The sequence below is a fragment of the Squalius cephalus genome (genome assembly GCF_949319135.1).
Source record: "Squalius cephalus genome assembly, chromosome: 16".
Taxonomy (NCBI): domain Eukaryota; kingdom Metazoa; phylum Chordata; class Actinopteri; order Cypriniformes; family Leuciscidae; genus Squalius; species Squalius cephalus.
The window spans coordinates 2369980-2391239 of NC_137137.1; the positions used below are offsets into that span (position 1 = coordinate 2369980).

Consider the following 21260-nt stretch of genomic DNA (forward strand, 5'->3'; position numbering starts at 1 on the left):
TATAATTTTATCAAAGTTTCTTGTATCCAAGTACTTGACTATTTTCCAGCCTTTCTGATGTTTTTGCTGCTGTCTTCTATGCAAACGCCTCTTCACATGTATCGGCTCTATGACAATTAGCTTGTGCCGTTCCTCATTTGTAAGTCGCTTTGGATAAAAGTGTCTGCTAAATGTAAATATGAATCTGTCCTAGTTCCTCATTACCTCACTGTGAGTAGAGGTTTATCTTTTTGTCATGAAATCTTTATGAACACAATAACAAACGTCCACATTTACACATCGAGTGATCAGACTGTCCGTGAGCATGTGAGCTTATGAAATATGCAAATTACAGCTTCAGTTGAGGAAATTATTTTTATATATAACTTTTTTTAGTTAATTTTGTCCTTTTAGGTTTTAATTCATTTGTTTTATTTTTTAGTATGTCAAGTTAAACCAATTGAAAATGAGAAATGTGGCTGGAATAGTTTGTTTTTATATTTTATTTCAGGTCAAGTCTTTTATGGTTTTAGTTAACTATACTAACCCTAAATACATTGGTGTATCCAAGAATTTTGTGTTTGTTTTTGATTTCTAGTGTAATTTAATTTTAAAAATTTCATTTTTTAATACTTCTAACAAGGATAAAAAGCAAATGAGAATAAAGTTAATTCAGTCAACGTTCCTCTTTATTAATTTCCACAACATCGGTTTCTTCTAGTCCTCTCTTTTTAACATAAATCAGATTTTATAATGGGAATAAAAACAAGAAATACAGAGAAGGTCATGGAGCGTCCTCTAATAACTCCAGCCCACAAACATAAGACAACCATTTTGTGTGTGATAAATACATGATTGGCAATGAAAGTGGACGAATGTGAGTGAGAGGGGCTTGACATTCAGAGAGTACCATTAAACTCTTTCACTATAAGCACTACAGACACATCAGCTCCTGTGTGACGGTTCAGAAACTAAAAACAACTAGGATATTTATCTAGTCCAATTTAAAAACAACAAATGATATGGTGCCACGTGTGTAACGTAAATAATTGCTATGATATGTTGTCACATAGTGAGCTGGTGATGGAGGATTGGTGTGGACAGAAATCATGTGACTGGTGATCCTGTTTCTTATTGGTTGAGGTTCTAGAGGGTTTAAGGCCAGATTAGTTAACCAGGAATTACAGGGGGAAAGTGTGTTTTAGCATGCGCTGAAGTCGTGCTGTCAGCTTCCCGTGTTTCTTTTCTTTCCGTTGATGCCTCTCTGCTTCTGTCCGTCCGTCGTTACACCTCCAGCTCGAAGCCCATGCCCACCTTGTGTCCTCCGGCGTTGAAGTTCTTGGCGTCGATCAGAGCAGATAGAGTGAGCTTCACACCTGCAGAAGATACAAGACATTCATTATGCTTCATTGGCACTTATTAAAGATTTAAAGAGGACCTATTATGCTTTTTACATCTCTCTTTAGTGTGTAATGTTGCTGTTTGAGTTCTTCTCTATATCAGTGTCAGAGTTCTTCACTCTTCCGCCTCCATTGTATCTTGAGTTTCTTCCAGGAAACGAACACGTCACAATATTCCTCATTTAAATAATTAATACGCAGAATAAAGGGACGGGGCCTGGTAGAGTTAAGGCTTGTTCGACTTCATGCAGCTCTGCGCAGACCGATCGGCGGCTGACTTAAAGCAGTGCATGCTGGTTAGAAATTTTGTCCGACTTGATACAGCGCCGACACCACGTGACTGTGACGTGTGCCATCAAAGTACCGCGAGAGCGATTCGAGAGTAGCCGGAGAACTCAGCCAGCGCAGCTTCTCAAGAGCGGCTGCACGAGGGCTGATGACGACACAGCTGTTCCACGATTGGCCGGATTCACTGCATGACAACGATCACGTGTGTTTCGTGTTTATTCGAACACCTTTAGTTCCTCTAAAGGTCTCAAATCAGTTTTTTTATAACAGTAAACACTCTTTTCATGTCGTTGCGATGTTATATTGTGTCATGTTTATCAAATTAAAACTGATTAAAAAACGTAGACTCCACTTCATTGATAGTAGCTTATGTTGAACTTTATTCTTGTTCAAACAGACGCTGTATGAAGCAGTACATAAAGTATTGAATGAAAATGTCTCTGAAACATCTATTATTTGGCAAATATTGCATTTATTTCACTTCAGCTGTGGTAAAGTATGCAAACACCACGTGAGCGGTCACCACGGGAATCAGAAAGTGTCCGACTTCACGTCTCCGTTTGCAGCTCCTCCCCGCCTGCACGCGGCTACTCTCGCCGATCGGTTACATCCAGCCGCAGCCGATGTCCAACACACCTTTAGTTAGTAGTGTGTTGAAACTGGTGGTTATGGTAAGGGGTGGGGCATTTCCCAAGCGCTCGACCAATCACAACACACTGATCCAGCCGACCAATCAGAGCACAGTGTGCTTTTCAGAAGGAGGGGCTTCATAAAGGTCAACAGTCGATTTCTGGAAATAAAAACTAATTTTCTCCATAAGGAATTAGATTTTAAACGATAACTTATACACCTTTAAAGACAGCCCTACTGTGAGCGACGAGGTTGTTAAAGGGACACTCCACCCATTTGCATTAAGCTTTGCATTGTTAGAAACCCAGTCATACTATTGAATGGTCGTGCAACACTCTCTCATTTTCCCCTGAGACGGGAGAAATCCGTTATTTACCTTTTACACTTCCTCCTACAATGACGCAAAAATCGTCATTTTGCGTCATTGTAGGAGGAAGTGTAAGAGGGGGGGATTTCTGTTGAGACTACAAGCACTAGTTCCTCATCTTTCCCAGGGGGCGGGACCCGCTCACGCTACAGACCTATTACAGATCAGTGGGTGGGACTTTACTCTCTGAAACTGAAAGCAATATCCTCCATCTTGTTTGAAGCTAAGCTAACAGGCGCTGTGGAGACAGATGTAAAGTTATGACAATAGCGGAGGAGAGTGCTCAATATGATATAGAAGAAGAGGATTTCGGAAGTCTGATGCTTGAATCAGGTGTTTGTGGCTACCTTTACAAGCCGGATTATAGCGAAGAGCAGCCGAGGCAGAAGACCTGCCTGCCGCGGACGAGGAGTCCGGACTGGCTCGAGTTAGGGCGGACTGGTGGCGCCGGTGATCTCACTATGCAACTACGAACCGCTACGAACACAGAGATAGAGTCCGTCTGCGGCAAAGAATTTCAACGATGACAAATTCTCCTGGACGAAATCTCTGAATCAGACGAGGACACGGACGTTTGTGTTGAGAACTATCCTAGTTTCGCACCGCATATGTTCTGACTGAACATCCAGGTACCATGCAATAATTCACCTTTTCGAAAGAAATACAAACGAGGAGTAATGCACTAATGAGTTCGCCAACTAACTAGACATTTTGTATTTCAGATATGCGCTTTCTGGATTAGTGGGAGTGGTTTGCGGAGCTGTCCAATGTGGTGCATTGTGGGAGTTGTTGTCTTTCATACAAATGCGTCCTGAAGTTATTTTTTGTCTTTCCTCGGTCACGAAGGCACCAAATTCAAAATTTATTTTACATTTCGACTACATATATGACCCACTTTAAATAAAAAACAATGTTCAAATGGGTGGAATGCCCCTTTAATCAGTGGTATTTGCTTCTGCTGAAGCCGTCAGCCTGTTATTTCAGTTTATTTTTTTTTAATAATAGTGGTTAACAGTGGAATTTCTGGTGAAAAGATGCTGTAGAGAAAATTCCACCAATCAGAGAGTCGAAAAAAGCACAAAAAAACCCAAAATAGCTCTTTAGCTCCGCCCACTCCCATCAAGCACTGCGAATGACAAAGTCGATCTCCCTACGCTCTTAAAATCTTAAATTTTTATACAGTAGATATATATATATATATATATATATATATATATATACATATGCATATTTTCCAATAAACAAAAAAACAAACAAGAAAAAAAAAAAAAAATAAAAAAAAAAATAAAAAATAAAAAAATAAATAAATATATATATATTATATATATATATATATATATATATATATATATATATATATATATATATATATATATATATATATATATATATATATATATATATATATATATATATATATAAAATTGATTATATATATAATATATATATAATCAACATTTGTAAATGAGTAGTTTTATATTTCTCCATCATTTTTAATTCGATCATGCTGTTCGCAATGCTTCATGGGATTGTAGTTCTTTCCCTCACCAGGCCATTCAAGCATGAAAACTTATTCCAGTAGAGCCCAAAAACAAAATCAAGCCTTTGTAAAAGACATAATATGACATATTTAAAGCCTGATTTTTAAACAAATAAAAGTGTTTGGTTACCTGGCCGAAGGCTCTGTGTGTATCCTACTCCAACCAGACTAGCGTTATTCACTTTGGCCTGAAGAGAGACACACACATTGGCATCAAGCGTCAGTAATGTTTGTCAGTTTTGGAAGGACAGTGACGGGAGGGTGTTCTGTAGACTCACAGCGATGGAGGAGTCTTTGTCTAGCTGGTATTTGGCGGCGATGCCGAAGCGTGTGTTGTTACTGCCCGCGGTCCAGGCCAGATTTATTGCCGTCTCCAGCTGACCGTTCACCTTCTGATAGATGGAGCCGCCGAACTCTGTGCCATCATTACTGCAACACACACACACACACACACACACACACACACACACACACACACACACACCCCATTACTTTCAGGAGAATAAATACTGTTTGTTAATCACGTCTCATTGGCACTAAGAGCCAGGGTTACTATAGTAAATAAAAATAAAACCATTAAAAAAATAAAATTATATTAATAAAATAAAATATTAAGAAAAAATGTGAGCATTTTATTTCAGCTAGTTAACAGGGGAACATTTCTTATTTTCATTTAGTTTAACAATGTACTAAAATTAACTTTTTATTAAATAAAAAATGATTAAAATTGACAAACACAACAAAATTACTAAAACTTTGCTGGAAAATTAAAATGAATTCAAACTATTTATAAAAACTTTAATAATTCTTAAAAATAACAGGATGCTTTTTCAGAGTTTAAGCAAGAGTAAAAATGAACTAATATATATATATTATACTTTCCCCAGGTGATTAATCACAGTACATTAAGATAATTGTTTTGTATAAAAGGTTTTATGAAATTGTATGTACAAACAAGGCATTATTCTAATTAAATACAGAAGAGAATCTGAATAAAGCCAGGTTCAAACTTATTGTTTTATTTCAGTGCCATATTAAAGGTTCTATCAGAGGGGATTATCGATTATCTCTTTTAAAAACTCAGAAACAACCAGAAAAATGTAAAAAGTTTTTAGGAATAAAATGTCATAAACCAGGCGTATGACATGAACAAACCCTTCAGAATATAGATAGGAATAAAACTAAAGTTTGTAAAGTTGGTGAAGTGGAGATTTCTGACTCAAACCAAAGACTTTAGATGTATAAACTTCACTCCTATTACTCATGAATGGGAGAAAATGCAAGGTGTCGTGCAATATGGCGTAATTAGTTAGTTTCCTCACACATTGGTGTGTAGCTGGAAGTCTCCTGCCTTGTAGCCCAAAGCGAAGTTGTTCTGGGCGAGTTTGGACTTGGCCGTGTCGAAGGCCATCTGGTAACCGGCCAGCCAGCCTTCGTAACCCAGAACCGCGGCGGCGTGAACCGTGGGGCCGGCCAGGTCGAAATCTAGATCACATCCCGCGTTCATGAAATCACGCTTGTATCCCGTCTTCAGCTTAGCGCTCTTCTTCCTGAAGAGGTCAGAGAGAGGGTGACGTGTTCAACACTTACTGGGAGCAGTTCACTGAGACTAACATTCTTCACTGGATTGAAATTAATGAATTTTAACATGGGAAGTATTGAATAAAAAATAAATAAATACATTTTATATTATAATAATTTATATATTATTAATTTATATTTATATATATATATATATATATATATATATATATATATATATATATATATATATATATATATATATATATATATATATATATACATACATATAAATGAAATTCACAATTACATATATAATTAATAATTGTGTGTGTGTGTGTGTGTGTGTGTGTGTATATATATATATATATTAGGGCTGTCAAACGATTAATCGCGATTAATCGCATCCAAAATAAAAGTTTGTGTTTACATAATTTATGTGTGTGTATGGAGTATAATTATTTTCTATATATAAATACACACACATGCATATATATATATTTAAGAAAATGTGTTATTTATATATAAAATATTTATATATAATCTAAATTATATATAATATAAATATATATACACAGTATATACATGCAAATATTTCTTAAATATATACATGCATGTGTGCGTATTTATATATAGAAAATAATTATACACCGTACACACACATGTATTATGTAAAAACAAACGTAATCGTTTAACAGCCCTAATATATATATATATATATATATATATATATATATATATATATATATATATATAAATGAAATGAACAATTACATATATATTTAATAATTGTATATATAAATTTATTGTTCATTTAATTGTTAATTTCATTTCATTAAAGTACTGAATATTTGGGTTTAAACTGAATTATGGTAATGTATGAAAAATACAAATTATATATATATATATATATTTTGTGTATATATATATACTGTATATGTGTGTGTGTGTGTGTGTATATATATATATATATATATGAGAATGTATTTAATATAATAAAAAAAATATATATATATATATTTCATTAATACTGAGTATTTGGCTTTGAAAATTTTAATTCAAAAATTCTTCTTTTGTCTTTAGGCTCAGTTTTGTCATTTAAAAAATATACGAACAACTAAATATAATTTATACTCATTATCTTAAATTAATATTCAGGACGTCGTTATAAATATTGAAAATGTGAACACAATTAACAACTGTCACGTTTCAAAATGCATAATCCAAAATCAACAAAATGATACTTTTATTAAAGAAAAAGTCACTTATTTATTAAAGTAAACTCTATCTGTTGCTGGAGAGAGATCACGTACCCGGTGTTGGGCACAAACGAAGTTTCCAGTCCCAGCTTCAGACCTTTGGCCAGCTTCACAGACACAAGACAAGATACTGCATTACACACTCTTTAAACCGTTTACGCATGTGTTAGAAATCACGACTGGACTCACCTGATCTTCCAGAGTCACTTCGGATGTCAGGACATTATCCGTGTTCCACTTCTGGTTCAAACTCAAGCCCAGATCCTTCACTTTGTACTTGGTCTCCAGGTTTCCAGCCGCCTTTCCGGTGTCGGTGTTACTGGAGCCGCCGGTGGAAAACTCCTGAGAAACGAGAGGGAAACACAGGAGGTGAAAGGATGCAGGGAAAGAGAGGAAGAACAATAGAGAGAGGGATGCAGAACTGTGGGAGAGAGGAAGAGGAGGGATTCACAGATTAACAGGAATTGAAGAAAGGGTTGGGCTCATGAAGTTTCACTAGTTAGTTTTTAACTCAGTATTTTGTTGCACAATTTGTTTTTAATGCAAGACTTTGGTAGTCGGACACAAGCTTTACATAGACTAAAGCTTAATATGACGTTTATCTTTCTCGATGCACATTTGTAAACAGGAAAGAGTGTTAAAAAGTTGAGCATTTCACAGTTAACTGGTTTAAACTGAATTATGGGAATGTTCTGCTTAATAAGGGCTTGTAAGTTAACATTGTTCTCACAGAGAACTGTCAAGACTTTCCCAACATTAGTGAAGAACAGAATTAGCTGGAGCCGCTGATAGAGACACACAGTAGAAACAGATTCACATCCTCTTGTAAAACATCTCAGTCTTACCATCTGACACCGGCGTCCGACACAGAGAGCAAGAAAGACAGAAAGAAGGAGGTTAGGAAACACATACACACATGTGGAATTAAAGAGATACAGGAGCCACACACACACACACAGACACTAACACACACTCTCTCTCACACACACACACACACACACACACTCACAGACACTCACACACCCACACTCACACTCTCGCGCACACACACACTCTCACGCACTCTCACGCACTCTCACGCACGCACACTCACGCACGCACACTCACGCACGCACACTCACGCACTCACGCACGCACACTCACTCACGCACGCACTCACGCACGCACACTCACGCACGCACACTCACGCACGCACACTCACGCACTCACGCACGCACACTCACGCACGCACACTCACGCACGCACACTCACGCACGCACACTCACGCACGCACACTCACGCACGCTCACGCACGCACACTCACGCACGCACACTCACGCACGCACACTCACGCACACTCACGCACACTCACGCACACTCACGCACACCCACGCACACCCACACACACACTCTCACACACACTCTCACACACACTCTCACACACACTCTCACACACACTCTCACACACACTCTCACACACACTCTCACACACACTCTCACACACACTCTCACACTCTCACACACTCTCACACACTCTCACACACTCTCACACACGCTCACACACCCACACTCACTCTTGCACACACTCGCGCACACACACACTCACACACACTCTCACACACTCTCACACACTCTCACACACTCTCACACACTCTCACACACTCTCACACACTCTCACACTCACACACTCTCACACTCACACACTCTCACACACTCTCACACACTCTCACACACTCTCACACACTCTCACACACTCTCACACACACTCTCACACACTCTCACACACTCTCACACACTCTCACACAAGCTCACACAAGCTCACACAAGCTCACACACGCTAACACACGCACACACACGCTAACACACGCACACTCGCACACACACACTCGCACACACACACACACACACACACACTCTCTCACACACTCACTCTCTCACACACTCACTCTCTCACACACTCACTCTCTCACACACTCACTCTCTCACACACTCACTCTCTCACACACACTCTCACACACTCTCTCTCACACACACATCTGCAACTCTCACTGAATCAACATGCTGAACGCCTGAAAGATGTTTCTTACAGGAAGAGGATGTTCACAAGTAAACATGAACTGAGTTTAAAAAAGATCAACAGTGACGAGGAAAATAACTCTTGCATAAAAGCACACAGTGAAGATATCAGAGGACAGAGCCACGATACTTCGACATCCACCATGATCATCAGTCATGTGCCGTCTACACGTGTGCATTTAGTGTGTTAGTGAAGAAACAGAGAGAAAAAGAGCAACTCACAACTCCACTCTGAGACTTGGTCTTCAGGTCCAGCTTAACAGTTCCAAAGCCTGAGCGGGAGGGAGGGGGAGAGAGAGAGAGAGAGAGAGAGAGAGAGAGAGAGAGAGAGAGAGAGAGAGAGAGAGAGAGAGAGAGAGAGAGAGAGAGAGAGAGAGAGAGAGAGAGAGAGAGAGAGAGAGAGAGAGAGAGAGAGAGAGAGCTAAAAGTTTTGTATCATATAAAAAAATCTATGTTCATATAAAAGTTCAAATGTTGTGGAAACTGTGATACATGTTGTTTTAATTCTTTGATGAATAGAAAGTACAAAAGAACAGCATTTATTTTAAATAGAATCTTTTGTAACATTATAAATGTCTTTACTGTCACTTTTAATCAATTTCATGCATCCTTGAGGAACAAAAATATTAAGTTCCTTAAAAATCTTAAAATGTTAAATGTACTTATTATGTGACTATCTACAATCCCTCTTGTTCTTGTGGCATTGAATAAAAAAAAGCATCTAAGTCAACTAAATGCATAAAGCTGATAATCTTAAAATGAAAATATATAATCCTGGCTCATCCATCAGATAATGACTAATAATAATATTGGTTTTGAGCTAATTTTACAGTCTAATCCAGGGGTGGGCAAACTACGGCCCGCGGGCCACATACGGCCCGTTAGGCTGTTTAGTCCGGCCCGTCGAGTATTTAAAAAATTGTCTTATAATCGTGTTCATTTTGCCTTTTTCTTGCAATACTTTGTGTTATATATATACATATATATTGCGTTGCATATATTTGACAATCAGAATATCAGATATTTCATGCCATAGCTAACAAATGTAAAAAAGGAAAAATGACATAAAAGCAGATCATCATTCATTCAGCGCTGTTGTGGCTGCGGTGTCACGTAACATGCAATGACGCGTCACCATGGAAACCAAACAGACAGCGACATAAGCGCATAGACTTGTTGCACGTTAATGTTTTTTCCTTTTTTGGAAACTTACGGAGAAAAACATGTTTGGTAACCGCTTGCACACCTGTTTAGTTTTTCCTTTGATTTGTCTGCTATTTAGTTTCTTTGCTCCTCTGGATTTTTGGATGTATCCTGACTGATTCCGTCTTTTATCGCCTGCTCTTTATCGCCCGGCTTTCGACTACGCTCCCCTGTCTGCCATGTACAGAACCCGGTTTTGTTCATTAAATGTTCTGATCTGCCTTTGCTTTTTATGTTTTATTTTATTATACATAAAATAAATTTATACATTCGTTTATTTCGTTTTTTTCCACAAATGTATGACTTTTGGAAGTGCAAATTGATGCCATATGCAATTTTAATAAAGTTGAATTAACGTAATTTTCTGTCATTTTTACTTTTCTAAGTGTACACTTGCAGGTGTTTTGTTTCTAATTTACTGTTAGGCCCATTAAATAATAATAAGGATAAACAATATTTAAAAAGTATAGGCTATAATTATCTAACATCTGACTAATTAAAAATTAACCTCAAAACATAACATGCTAAATGGGGGATATCTAGCATAAATAATGTATTGTCAGAATGTCGTCTCTCAGTTGGTGAATTTCGCGCAGACGTTGCCACAACGTATTTGCTCAGCCCGATCTCATGAAATTGCGAATACCACGTATTGTATTTGAGTAGTGCTTATGATACGCAGTTTTCGCGTGCATATGTTACGCACTTTACGGCGTGTAATAGGCACGCACTCCGCAGCCCTAATCCTAGGGGTTTACAGTGCGTAGCATATGCACGCAAAAAACATTTTGGCATATAAATGGCACGAGAAATAAAATTCGTGGTACAGATACGCACTTTCATGAGATCGTGTTTCATAATCTGCTACTGGGCCGGCCCTCTGTCAAATTTTAAAACCCAGTGTGGACCTTGAGCCAAAAAGTTTGCCCACCCCTGGTCTAATCGAATCTAAATGCTAAAAAATATTCTATGAAGATGCTCTCAATCTGTGTGGAAGTCAATGTTTCCAGAGAGTGTTATTATGATTCCCATGAGTCTCAGCGAAGGAAACGAGACGGTCTATTTCTTCTAGAACTCTTTCCTGTCGTTTAACCTTTGACACGAACCCATCTGTCAGAGGGCAGTATTGATTCTGTCGTGTTAGTAATATCATATTACAACGAGCAGCTGCAAACATCTACATACAGAAATATAACTGCATTAATTCTGAATATGTGACCCTGGATCTCTTTAAATTTAGATTTATACATTACATGAAAGCTGAATACATAATCTTTCCATTGATGTGTGGTTTGTTATGACCAATATTTGGTCGAGATACAACTATTGTAAATCTGGAATCTGAGGGTGCAAAAAAAATCGAAACATTGAGAAAATCTCCTTTAAAGTTGATCATTTATGTTGGCGATTGTGCAGCATTCACTCACAGAAATACATGTTTTATATATTTACGGTAGGAAATTTACTAAATATCTTCATGGAACATGATCTTTACTCAGTGCTTAATTTGTAAAGTGGGAGGTCCCGGAGCGCAGAGGGGGGGTGGATCCGGCGACTCAAAACGGGGGTTGGAGGTAACGGAACAAAAAAAAAAAAAATAATAATAATTACACTGCCTACGTAGCTTCTCTGCAGGGACAGCGCCAGCTGAGTGGGTGCTATAGATAGATCATTGACGGGGAGCTGCGCAAAACTTGGCCACTAAATATTTAATATTCAGTTATGTTAATGATCACAATTAAAGTTTTAATTTTATTAAATTGAACAAGTAGGCTACTTAAATAACATTCAGCATTCAATCAAATATTCTAAAAGATGTAGGCTATTATTAATAATAATGTTTATTTATTTATTTTATTACAGATAGAACAAATAAATTAATAATAATGACTGTTATTTCAACAAATGATCTCGTTATTTCGAAATAATATGTGTGCGTGCATCTGTAAATCCGGTGACGCGTGTATTGATTTTTATTAATAAAAACAATAAAGTGTTTTCTCTAAAAGTGTCGACTCAGCTGCAAAGATGAAGTTGACGATCGCCATCTCTGTGTGAACGCACTTATAGAGAGAAATGCACATAAATAGGCCTAATGGATTACATAATCGAGCCTTTTTCCTTTTTCGTTTTGAATTATTTCGTTTAAAGACATTTCAAGCTTTGTGTATTTGATGTATTTGTCATGTCTGTGTGAGGCATACACTGAGTTTCGTGCTGCAGTTCACGCGCCTCCGTTATATTTGTTTCGTATTCAATAAATAGGCCTACAGGCAAATGGTTGATGAAAATTTGATTAAAATTAAGATACAATTTATACAAAACGAAATTCACTTTAAAGAAAGGCTTTCTAAACAACTTCAACTTCAACGGACAAAATCATGTCTGACCCGCTCCATGTCTCATATTGCGCATCCTATCTTACTCGGTCGTGCTGTTCACTTTTCATAAATCAACATAAATGAAAAAAAAAAAACATTATAATATTTTAACAAATATGAAAATAAATGCGCTTTTTTAATGGCTACAACGGCATAGTAGGCCTACATACTCTCTATTTGTACACATTTCTGCACATTAATTTAATTCTGAATTTTGCACACACAAGTGAAAGGCATTTGTTCAAATCAAGTTCACGGATAATTGTGCGTTATTAATCATTATGATACTAAAATCCTGACAAATATGCTATGTACAAAAAATCAGATGAGCCCATAATATGAACGCATTTACACGTTAAGCATTTTCCTCCCATATATAGAAAACCATTATAAGAACGCTTAATGTGGCAGATTAGAATGTCCCCTTATTATGTCGAAATAACGAGATATAATGTCGATACTAGGCTACTGTGTCCACCGTGGTCTCCTTTTTGATCAGCAGAAACGATTTTTGCTTGTTTGGGATCTGACTGTCTAGCGTCTTTTTGACATTTTTCCCCTGAGTGAAACGATCGAGGCTAACATCAATCTCAACTCGTACAACAAGCGCGCAAGTCATGTGTCACAAACATTGAACACTAAAACAGTAATTTTATTTTATTTCATTTAGGCAATTAATTTTATTGACACGGGAGGTGCCGGATCCAATAAAAAAGGTTCCGGATCCAATGTCGGAGGTGCCGGAACATGTTCCGGCGTGTTCCGGCTCAAATTAAGCCTTGTCTTTACTTAATATCCTAATGATTTTTGGTATAAAAGAAAAATGGATAATTTTGACCCATACACTGTATTGTTGGCTATTGCCACAGATATCCCCGTGCGACTCGAGACTGGTGACGTGATCCAGGGTCACATATATGATATATACTGTATATATATATATATATATATATATATATATATATATATATATATTAGCTGCTCCATATACTGTATATACTATTAAAAAATGAATAGTTTGTGTTGGTGTTTGTTTGGCAGTGATTCTTTGTGGTTGTCACTCACCATATCCTTTGCTGAAGATGTCTTTGGCAGATTTGCCGAGGTCAGCGTATGCAGGAGGGACGGCCATGTTTGCTGGACAGAAAGAGACAAGAGGACACTTTAAACCGAGTCTTTAGAGTCACCAGCCATGTGACATCATGCACGAGAGGTTGTGCAACATGTTTACAACGGTCAACAACCACCAGCAGCAGCACACGGTTCAGTCTCACACACACACACACGGTTCAGTCTCACACACACACACACGGTTCAGTCTCACACACACACGGTTCAGTCTCACACACACACACACGGTTCAGTCTCACACACACACGGTTCAGTCTCACACACACACACACGGTTCAGTCTCACACACACACGGTTCAGTCTCACACACACACACACGGTTCAGTCTCACACACACACACACGGTTCAGTCTCACACACACACGGTTCAGTCTCACACACACACACACACGGTTCAGTCTCACACACACACACACACACACACACACACACGGTTCAGTCTCACACACACGGTTCAGTCTCACACACACGGTTCAGTCTCACACACACACACACGGTTCAGTCTCACACACACACACACGGTTCAGTCTCACACACACACACACGGCTCAGTCTCACACACACACACACGGCTCAGTCTCACACACACACACACACACACACGGTTCAGTCTCACACACACACACACGGTTCAGTCTCACACACACACACACACACGGTTCAGTCTCACACACACACACACACGGTTCAGTCTCACACACACACGGTTCAGTCTCACACACACACACACACACACACGGTTCAGTCTCACACACACACACACGGTTCAGTCTCACACACACACACACGGCTCAGTCTCACACACACACACACACACACACGGTTCAGTCTCACACACACACACACGGTTCAGTCTCACACACACACACACACACGGTTCAGTCTCACACACACACACACACACACACGGTTCAGTCTCACACACACACGGTTCAGTCTCACACACACACACACACACACACACGCACGCACGGTTCAGTCTCACACACACACACACACACACGCACGGTTCAGTCTCACACACACACACACACACACGCACGGTTCAGTCTCACACACACACACACACGGTTCAGTCTCACACACACACGCACGCACGGTTCAGTCTCACACACACACACACACACACGCACGGTTCAGTCTCACACACGCACGCACGGTTCAGTCTCACACACACACACACACACACACAGTTCAGTCTCACACACACACGGTTCAGTCTCACACACACACGGTTCAGTCTCACGGTTCAGTCTCACACACACACGGTTCAGTCTCACACACACACGGTTCAGTCTCACACACACACGGTTACGGTTCAGTCTCACACACACACACGGCTAGGACAGGCACGGCGCAGGAAGCTGCATGCTAGCACAGGTGTTGTGCAACGTTTGCTCTTACCGTTTTAGCATCAGCTGCTGATGTCACATGCTAACGCTCATCATTACACACACTTAAGGTCCTTGCACACCGAGTCCGAAATTTTCGTATTCGTCATTTGGTGGCTCTGAATTTTCAAAACACACGAAAAACGCAGAAAATCGATCCTGATACGATTTTTTTTTTTGATGGACGAAAGTTTCGGAGGCAGTGTGTGTGTGTGTGTGTGTGTGTGTGTGTGTGTGTGTGAGAAAATTTCGGACGAGAATAATGCAAGGAGCTTTACACTGAAGGACATGAGCGGCGTCAGACTAGCATCAACTACAGCAAAGTGTGTTTCTATGCTCACACACACATACAACAAAAGCTTTGGGTTCACTACAGGTTCATTCCACAGTATATTGTCTATTACCACAGAAAAAAACAAAAAAACATGTTTACAGTGATGCAAGTACAACTGAAGTGTATGGTGCATGTGTGTACCAGCGGGTTTTAAGCAAACCTGCACTGCTCGTATTTTAAAAAAGCACTTACAATAATTATTTTGCACAAAAAAGTGTTTTATTTGAGCTCTGAAGTGTCTAAGTCAGAATGTCAGCAGACTGGGTGAAATGAAAGATGCATTGCAGGTGTAATTCCTGTGAGCGTGGAGCTCTCCGTAGCAGAATTAGCATAAACACCAGCTTTTCCAGGTCAGGAGAGACGTTGGAAAGAAATATCTGACATAGACAAGGTTAGTAAAGTGATTTCTATCACACTAGCATCATGTTAAGTCTTTCTAATGCTGGGTACACACCAAAAGATTTTTTACATCTTATAAGATTTTCAAAATGTGATAGACCACAAACATGAAGACAAAAAATCCTAGATTTAAGCGTTTTGCTCCTATAGTGTGTGTGTGCCATGATGAGACAAAGACAGCACACCACACACACACAGATTTTCAACCAGAGTCTCGACTGTGAACACAGGAAATCTCGCTAAATCTCGCGAGACTTCAGAATAAGCACGGCGGACGATATGCAGGAGGAAATTGTGATGATAGTGTTTGGAATGATTTTCACAGAAAATTCACGTGAAAAAAAACATTGTACCCATCATTAAATATAACCTTTTATACAGAAATATATTCATTCTTTATTGTCTTTATTTATTCTTTATTGGATTTATTGTCTCTTTAGAAAAAGTTATTTAATCCCTCTATAGAACGTCACTGAACCCTTAACACTCAGCTTCCTGCAAGTGTGTGTGTGTGTGTGTGTGTGTGAGAATGACCGTGTCTTCAATCATCTCGCTTTCTGATTGGATATTGTTTTGTTTCACGTGTTAATCTCCAGAACGAGTGTGCATTTGTCCTCGGAGTTCTCCACACACATCAGGATTTCTGATCGTAAATATTAAAGGGATAGTTCACTTTGAAATTAAATTTTGGTATGTTTTAGCTTACCTCAAGGGCATCAAAGATGTAGGTGTCTTTTTTTCCGCAGTAGTTTCAATTTTGATATTTTTAGGTCAAACCGTTCTTGTCTGTCAGTCCTATAATGCAGGTCTGTGGTCACTGTCTCAAAGAGCATGCACAGAGTCCAAATTAAAACAATTCCCCATCTTAAGTACACATTGATGGCCTAAGACACGAAACGAGCGTTTTGTGTGAGAAAACGAACAGTATTTATATCGTTTTTACCTCTTATAACACAGCCACGTCCAAGTGATCTGAGGGCGCGGGCGCATGTGACGTGTGCGCAGACTGGTGCATAGATATATATACACTAGATGTCGCCTTAAAGACATTCGTTCCAATGAACTGCCGTAGACAAGGCGACATCCAGTGTATATATATCTATGCACCAGTCTGCACACACGTCACACACCAGGATGCGCGCGCTAGTGATGCGCGGGTCGTCTCATAACCCGCGGGCCCCGCGGGTAGCCCCCGGGTCGGGTTGGGGCGCGGGTAAAGAAATTGTCACTTTATTTGCGGGGCGGGTCATTAAAAACAAAATAAAATAAAAATCCATATATGTTGCATGCAATGTCCAGCCTATATTAAATATTTGGGAATATCAATCTAATCATATTTTAGGTTCTTTGATAAGGCCATAGCAATGCAACTTGCGTGATTTCCCCAAACCTTTTGCGTCACGTGACACAGCTCGCGCTGCCAGCCACAACAACAAAGACGGAGAAATAAAAGTGAAGATGGAAGATGAGGTGCGGAAAAAATTGAGGTCGGGATTTTACATAATTAAAAGAAAAAAAGGTGAATGATGAATTAGATGAATACAAACGCTGCTTTGTAAATATTGAAAATGTTTAAATCATTATCTTATTAATATGACCTGATTTATGGTTCATATTCAGAATCGTTATTGCCAGTTTACATGGTGATGTTTCCAAGCACTTTCAGGCTGAAATAAAGGCTGTTTTCATTTACATTAAAATGCCTAGTAGGCTATGTCTATTTAATGGTTGCGGATGCGGGGCGGGGCGGGTTGTAAAAGTAGATACAGTGGTGCGGGGCGGGCTGGGGCGGGCCAAATAATTTCATAAAAGCGGGACCCGCGGGTTGGAAAAAAAGCCGACCCGCGCATCACTAGCGCGCGCCCTCAGATCACTTGGACGTGGCTGTGTACAAGAGGTAAAAACGATATAAATACTGTTCGTTTTCTCACACAAACCGCTCGTTTCGTGTCTTAGGCCATCAATGTGTACTTACGATGGGGAATTGTTTAATTTGGACTTCTTTGTGCATGCTCTTTGAGACAGTGACCATAGACCTGCATTATAGGACTGACAGACAAGAACGGTTTGACCTAAAAATATCAAAATTGAAACTACTGCGGAAACAAAGACACCTACATCTTGGATGCCCTTGAGGTAAGCTAAAACATACCAAAATTTAATTTCAAAGTGAACTATCCCTTTAAACATGTTGAATATTTACGATTCGCGATCGGGGCGGCTCCGACGTTCTTCCGAGCAGGATCGGACACTTTTAACACACCGCACATCAAGGGAAAATCTGATAAGATAATCTGTAGAACCATCAAGATAATCGGGACACAGCTAGGATTGTCGAAAGGGGGAAAATCAGCCCGATTATCTTTTGGTGTGTACCCAGCATGAGACTTTAAGTCTTGTGGCGATACAGTATTTTGCCCCATAGACTTCTTGCATTATAAGAGCAGGACTGTAAACGAGATTGTTTTTTTTTTTACATCATGATTGATGAGTCATCCATATATCCATCTATCTATATATCCATTCATCCATCCATCCATCCATCCATCTATCTATCCATCTATCTATCATCTATCCGTAACTCACCGCATGTGTTCGGCTTGCAGTGATGGCAGGACTCACTGCCTCCTTTCACTTGTGTCTGTCTCTGCTTCTGTCCTTTCTCAGACATGATCTGGGGTCAGAGATCACAATCAAACACACACCGTAAACCACCACGCACCGACTCCCGACAGATCGAGGGTCAGTGAGGTCAGGCCAAGGGCGTCGCCATGGCAACCTCTGCAGTGACAGAGGGGGTCGCCATGACAACCTCTGCCCATGGGAAAAGGGGCGGATCGCAGGAGACGGGATCCTGAGACGAAATCTTTACAGAACGTGTGTCCCACTCCTTCCCCCAGATCCCGAGACACACACTCCAAAAATAGACTCATCTGACACCGCGAGGCGTTACGAAATGGGGAATGTTTTCCTCAACACCGAACACTTTGACACCAGGATGCATCATCGGTTCTTTCTTAAGAAACAACAAATTGCACTTTTATCAGATCTGTTTAAAATAATGCATGCATTGCATGAACGACTCGTATCAGCGTTTTAAAAAAAGATCTAATGGCGGTCGCCATGTTGAGATCACATGACCAGTACCTCTGTAACTGTCGCATGCTGATTGGACCACTGCTGTCTCGGCTATAGTGAACAATAAACACTGAATCAGAGCGGCATTAAAAGCTATTTAAAATCCACCTGCTATTCGTCATTCACTAAAACATCTCGCATGGTCTCCGCCTGGAGCCAGACAGTCATCAATCAAGAACAAATCCACTGAACATCCCCAGTCAGAGGCTCATGGGAAAACACACAATCTCAATGACAATCCACAGCAAAAGCTGTACGTGTGCCGTATAGAGCACTAAACATGATTAATCATGCAAAACATCTGCGTTAAGAGCTTTCTGTCTTTATTATGCAATCATATTCTGGCTGTTACGTGTCTTTAAGTTGGGTTAAGGTAAGCTGGTTTATTGTGCACATCCATATGTTTTGACTGATTCACATACAGAGGATTATTATAGTTAACCAATGTGCAGAATTGATCATTTTTTAATATTGTTTTATATCTGCTTTATGGCACAATAATGACTAACCCTTGCAATGCATAATTTAATAAAAATGACTCCAATTTCATGCACTGCTCAGATGAGAATGAATAGCTGTTATAAAAGGTATTTATGCCAGCAATACGTTAAAAAAGTAACTTTATCTGTGAACAAAGTTACTTTTTAAATGCATGTAATAGAGTTGATGAGTGCTGTGCTCTGGAGACAAACCAGATGGTTACATTTACTAGCAGAATCAATAATCCATGAAGCAGAAAAGTGCAAATATCTATAAAAATATCGTCTGTACACTAGACACCTTCCCTATAATTCTGGAACAAACCACTCAAACACACACGCATGCATACTGTACTATTAAATGCTATTTATATAAAACTCTTTAATGCATAAACAACATTTTGTACTGTTTACATTGAGTTCTGCTTGACTATCAGTTTTGGTTTTTACTCACACTAAATTAATTAATTAACGCTTCAATTAGAGTCTATGTCATAATGTTTTTATTATAACAGGTTTTAGCCCAAAATTATTTTTTGTATTTTTTTTACATTTGCATATTATTAAATTATAATCGTTAAGACGTTTACAACTCCTACCTCACAAAATAACTTGTTTATAATGTAGAGGAAAACAATGACAGAGCAGAGAACAATAGCAGACGTCACAATGAGTTCAATGCGTGCGAAACACGATACACAACATACACTCATTTACACACATGGACGATCTGAGGCTGTTTTAGTGGATTTTATCATGTTTTTGGATCATTAAGTTTCCCAACACACACCGAACACACAAATAAAGAAAGTCGCTCAAGGCTGCATAACCATCGCGCATTATAGACGCGACGCACGCACGCACGCACAACGCCCAGATCACAGATAACGAATAACGGGAGCAGCTTGATATCTTAAAGACCAATGATCAGTATCAATGAGAGCGTTTGCTGCTTTAATGAGCGGGTTTATTAGTTTATTCTGACCGTTATGTCAGAGGCAGCGCGCGGAACACAATCCGCTATTTTATAACGTTACCCGTCAAAATCAAAAGTTACACGAGCAGTGTCCTTGATGAAACACTGACATACTGCATGTCAAACCACTTAGATTAGACGCGTAATAGTCCAATATGAGAATTAAAATGCGTGTTTTAGGAATAAAACGTAGATGTGTGTAACAGTGATTTTATTATCATCAGTATTATTATAGTGTCATGACGTCTCTGCGGCCCTGAACCCGAACTGTCTCATTAACTACAGCTCCAGTGCACAAAATAACAACAGCGCTCATTATTTCTCGGCAGAATTCAAAAGAGTCTTTGAACACTTGTGTTTTTCTGGAGCATCGAGCAATGTTTCAGTGTAAATCAGTAAAGCCTACCGTGTTTCGCCGTGTCGGTTTGCCTGACGGTGTTTCTGCACAACAGCGCGAGACTGAGGACACACTGAAGGAGAACGCGACGGAGGCGCGTGAACCGCGCGTGCGCAGTCCGCAGCGTTTTCATCTTTCTCCTAGATTATGTAAACGTAAATTATTTTTTAACTTTATTTCGCAGATCTTATTTCTCTGTGAAAAACATATTATTTGTTTTCCCAGATCTTTCTCTCTAAATTAATTAACGCACTGAGACAGACGGATAGACAGACTATAATATTCTGTAGAATCGGGTTCATGCTGAAAATATGAAGATAGGGACCATAAGGATAAATCTGAAACGCATACATAATTATCTTGTTAGCGTATTTATCGATAGTTTGCACAAT

General features: G+C 39.3%; 2 protein-coding genes across 5 annotated transcripts; one reads left to right on the forward strand and one right to left on the reverse strand.

The window, feature by feature from the left end:
* Positions 1-646: 646 nt before the first annotated feature.
* vdac3 (voltage-dependent anion channel 3) lies at positions 647-20981 on the reverse strand. 2 transcript variants are annotated; one of them, XM_079896591.1, is made up of 10 exons: positions 20878-20977; positions 18465-18552; positions 13689-13760; positions 9262-9311; positions 7174-7326; positions 7039-7091; positions 5527-5754; positions 4483-4633; positions 4335-4392; positions 647-1355 (listed from the first exon to the last, which is right to left on the reverse strand). In XM_079896591.1, exons 2-10 carry the CDS (start codon positions 18547-18549, stop codon positions 1264-1266), a joined length of 942 nt encoding a protein of 313 aa, XP_079752717.1. In that variant the 5' UTR covers positions 18550-18552; positions 20878-20977; the 3' UTR covers positions 647-1263. The 2 variants fall into 2 exon arrangements, with proteins under 2 accessions (XP_079752717.1, XP_079752718.1); XM_079896592.1 differs by lacking the exon at positions 18465-18552 and having other exon boundaries at positions 20878-20981.
* Positions 13767-15487, forward strand: LOC307173436 (uncharacterized protein). Of its 3 annotated transcripts, XM_079896560.1 has the most exons (3): positions 13767-14119; positions 14257-14460; positions 14500-15487. In XM_079896560.1, the coding sequence occupies exons 1-3, from the start codon at positions 13826-13828 to the stop codon at positions 15127-15129; spliced, it is 1128 nt and encodes a 375-aa protein (XP_079752686.1). In that variant the 5' UTR covers positions 13767-13825; the 3' UTR covers positions 15130-15487. The 3 variants fall into 3 exon arrangements, with proteins under 3 accessions (XP_079752686.1, XP_079752684.1, XP_079752685.1); XM_079896558.1 differs by having other exon boundaries at positions 13767-14460; XM_079896559.1 differs by having other exon boundaries at positions 14257-15487.
* Positions 20982-21260: the final 279 nt, after the last annotated feature.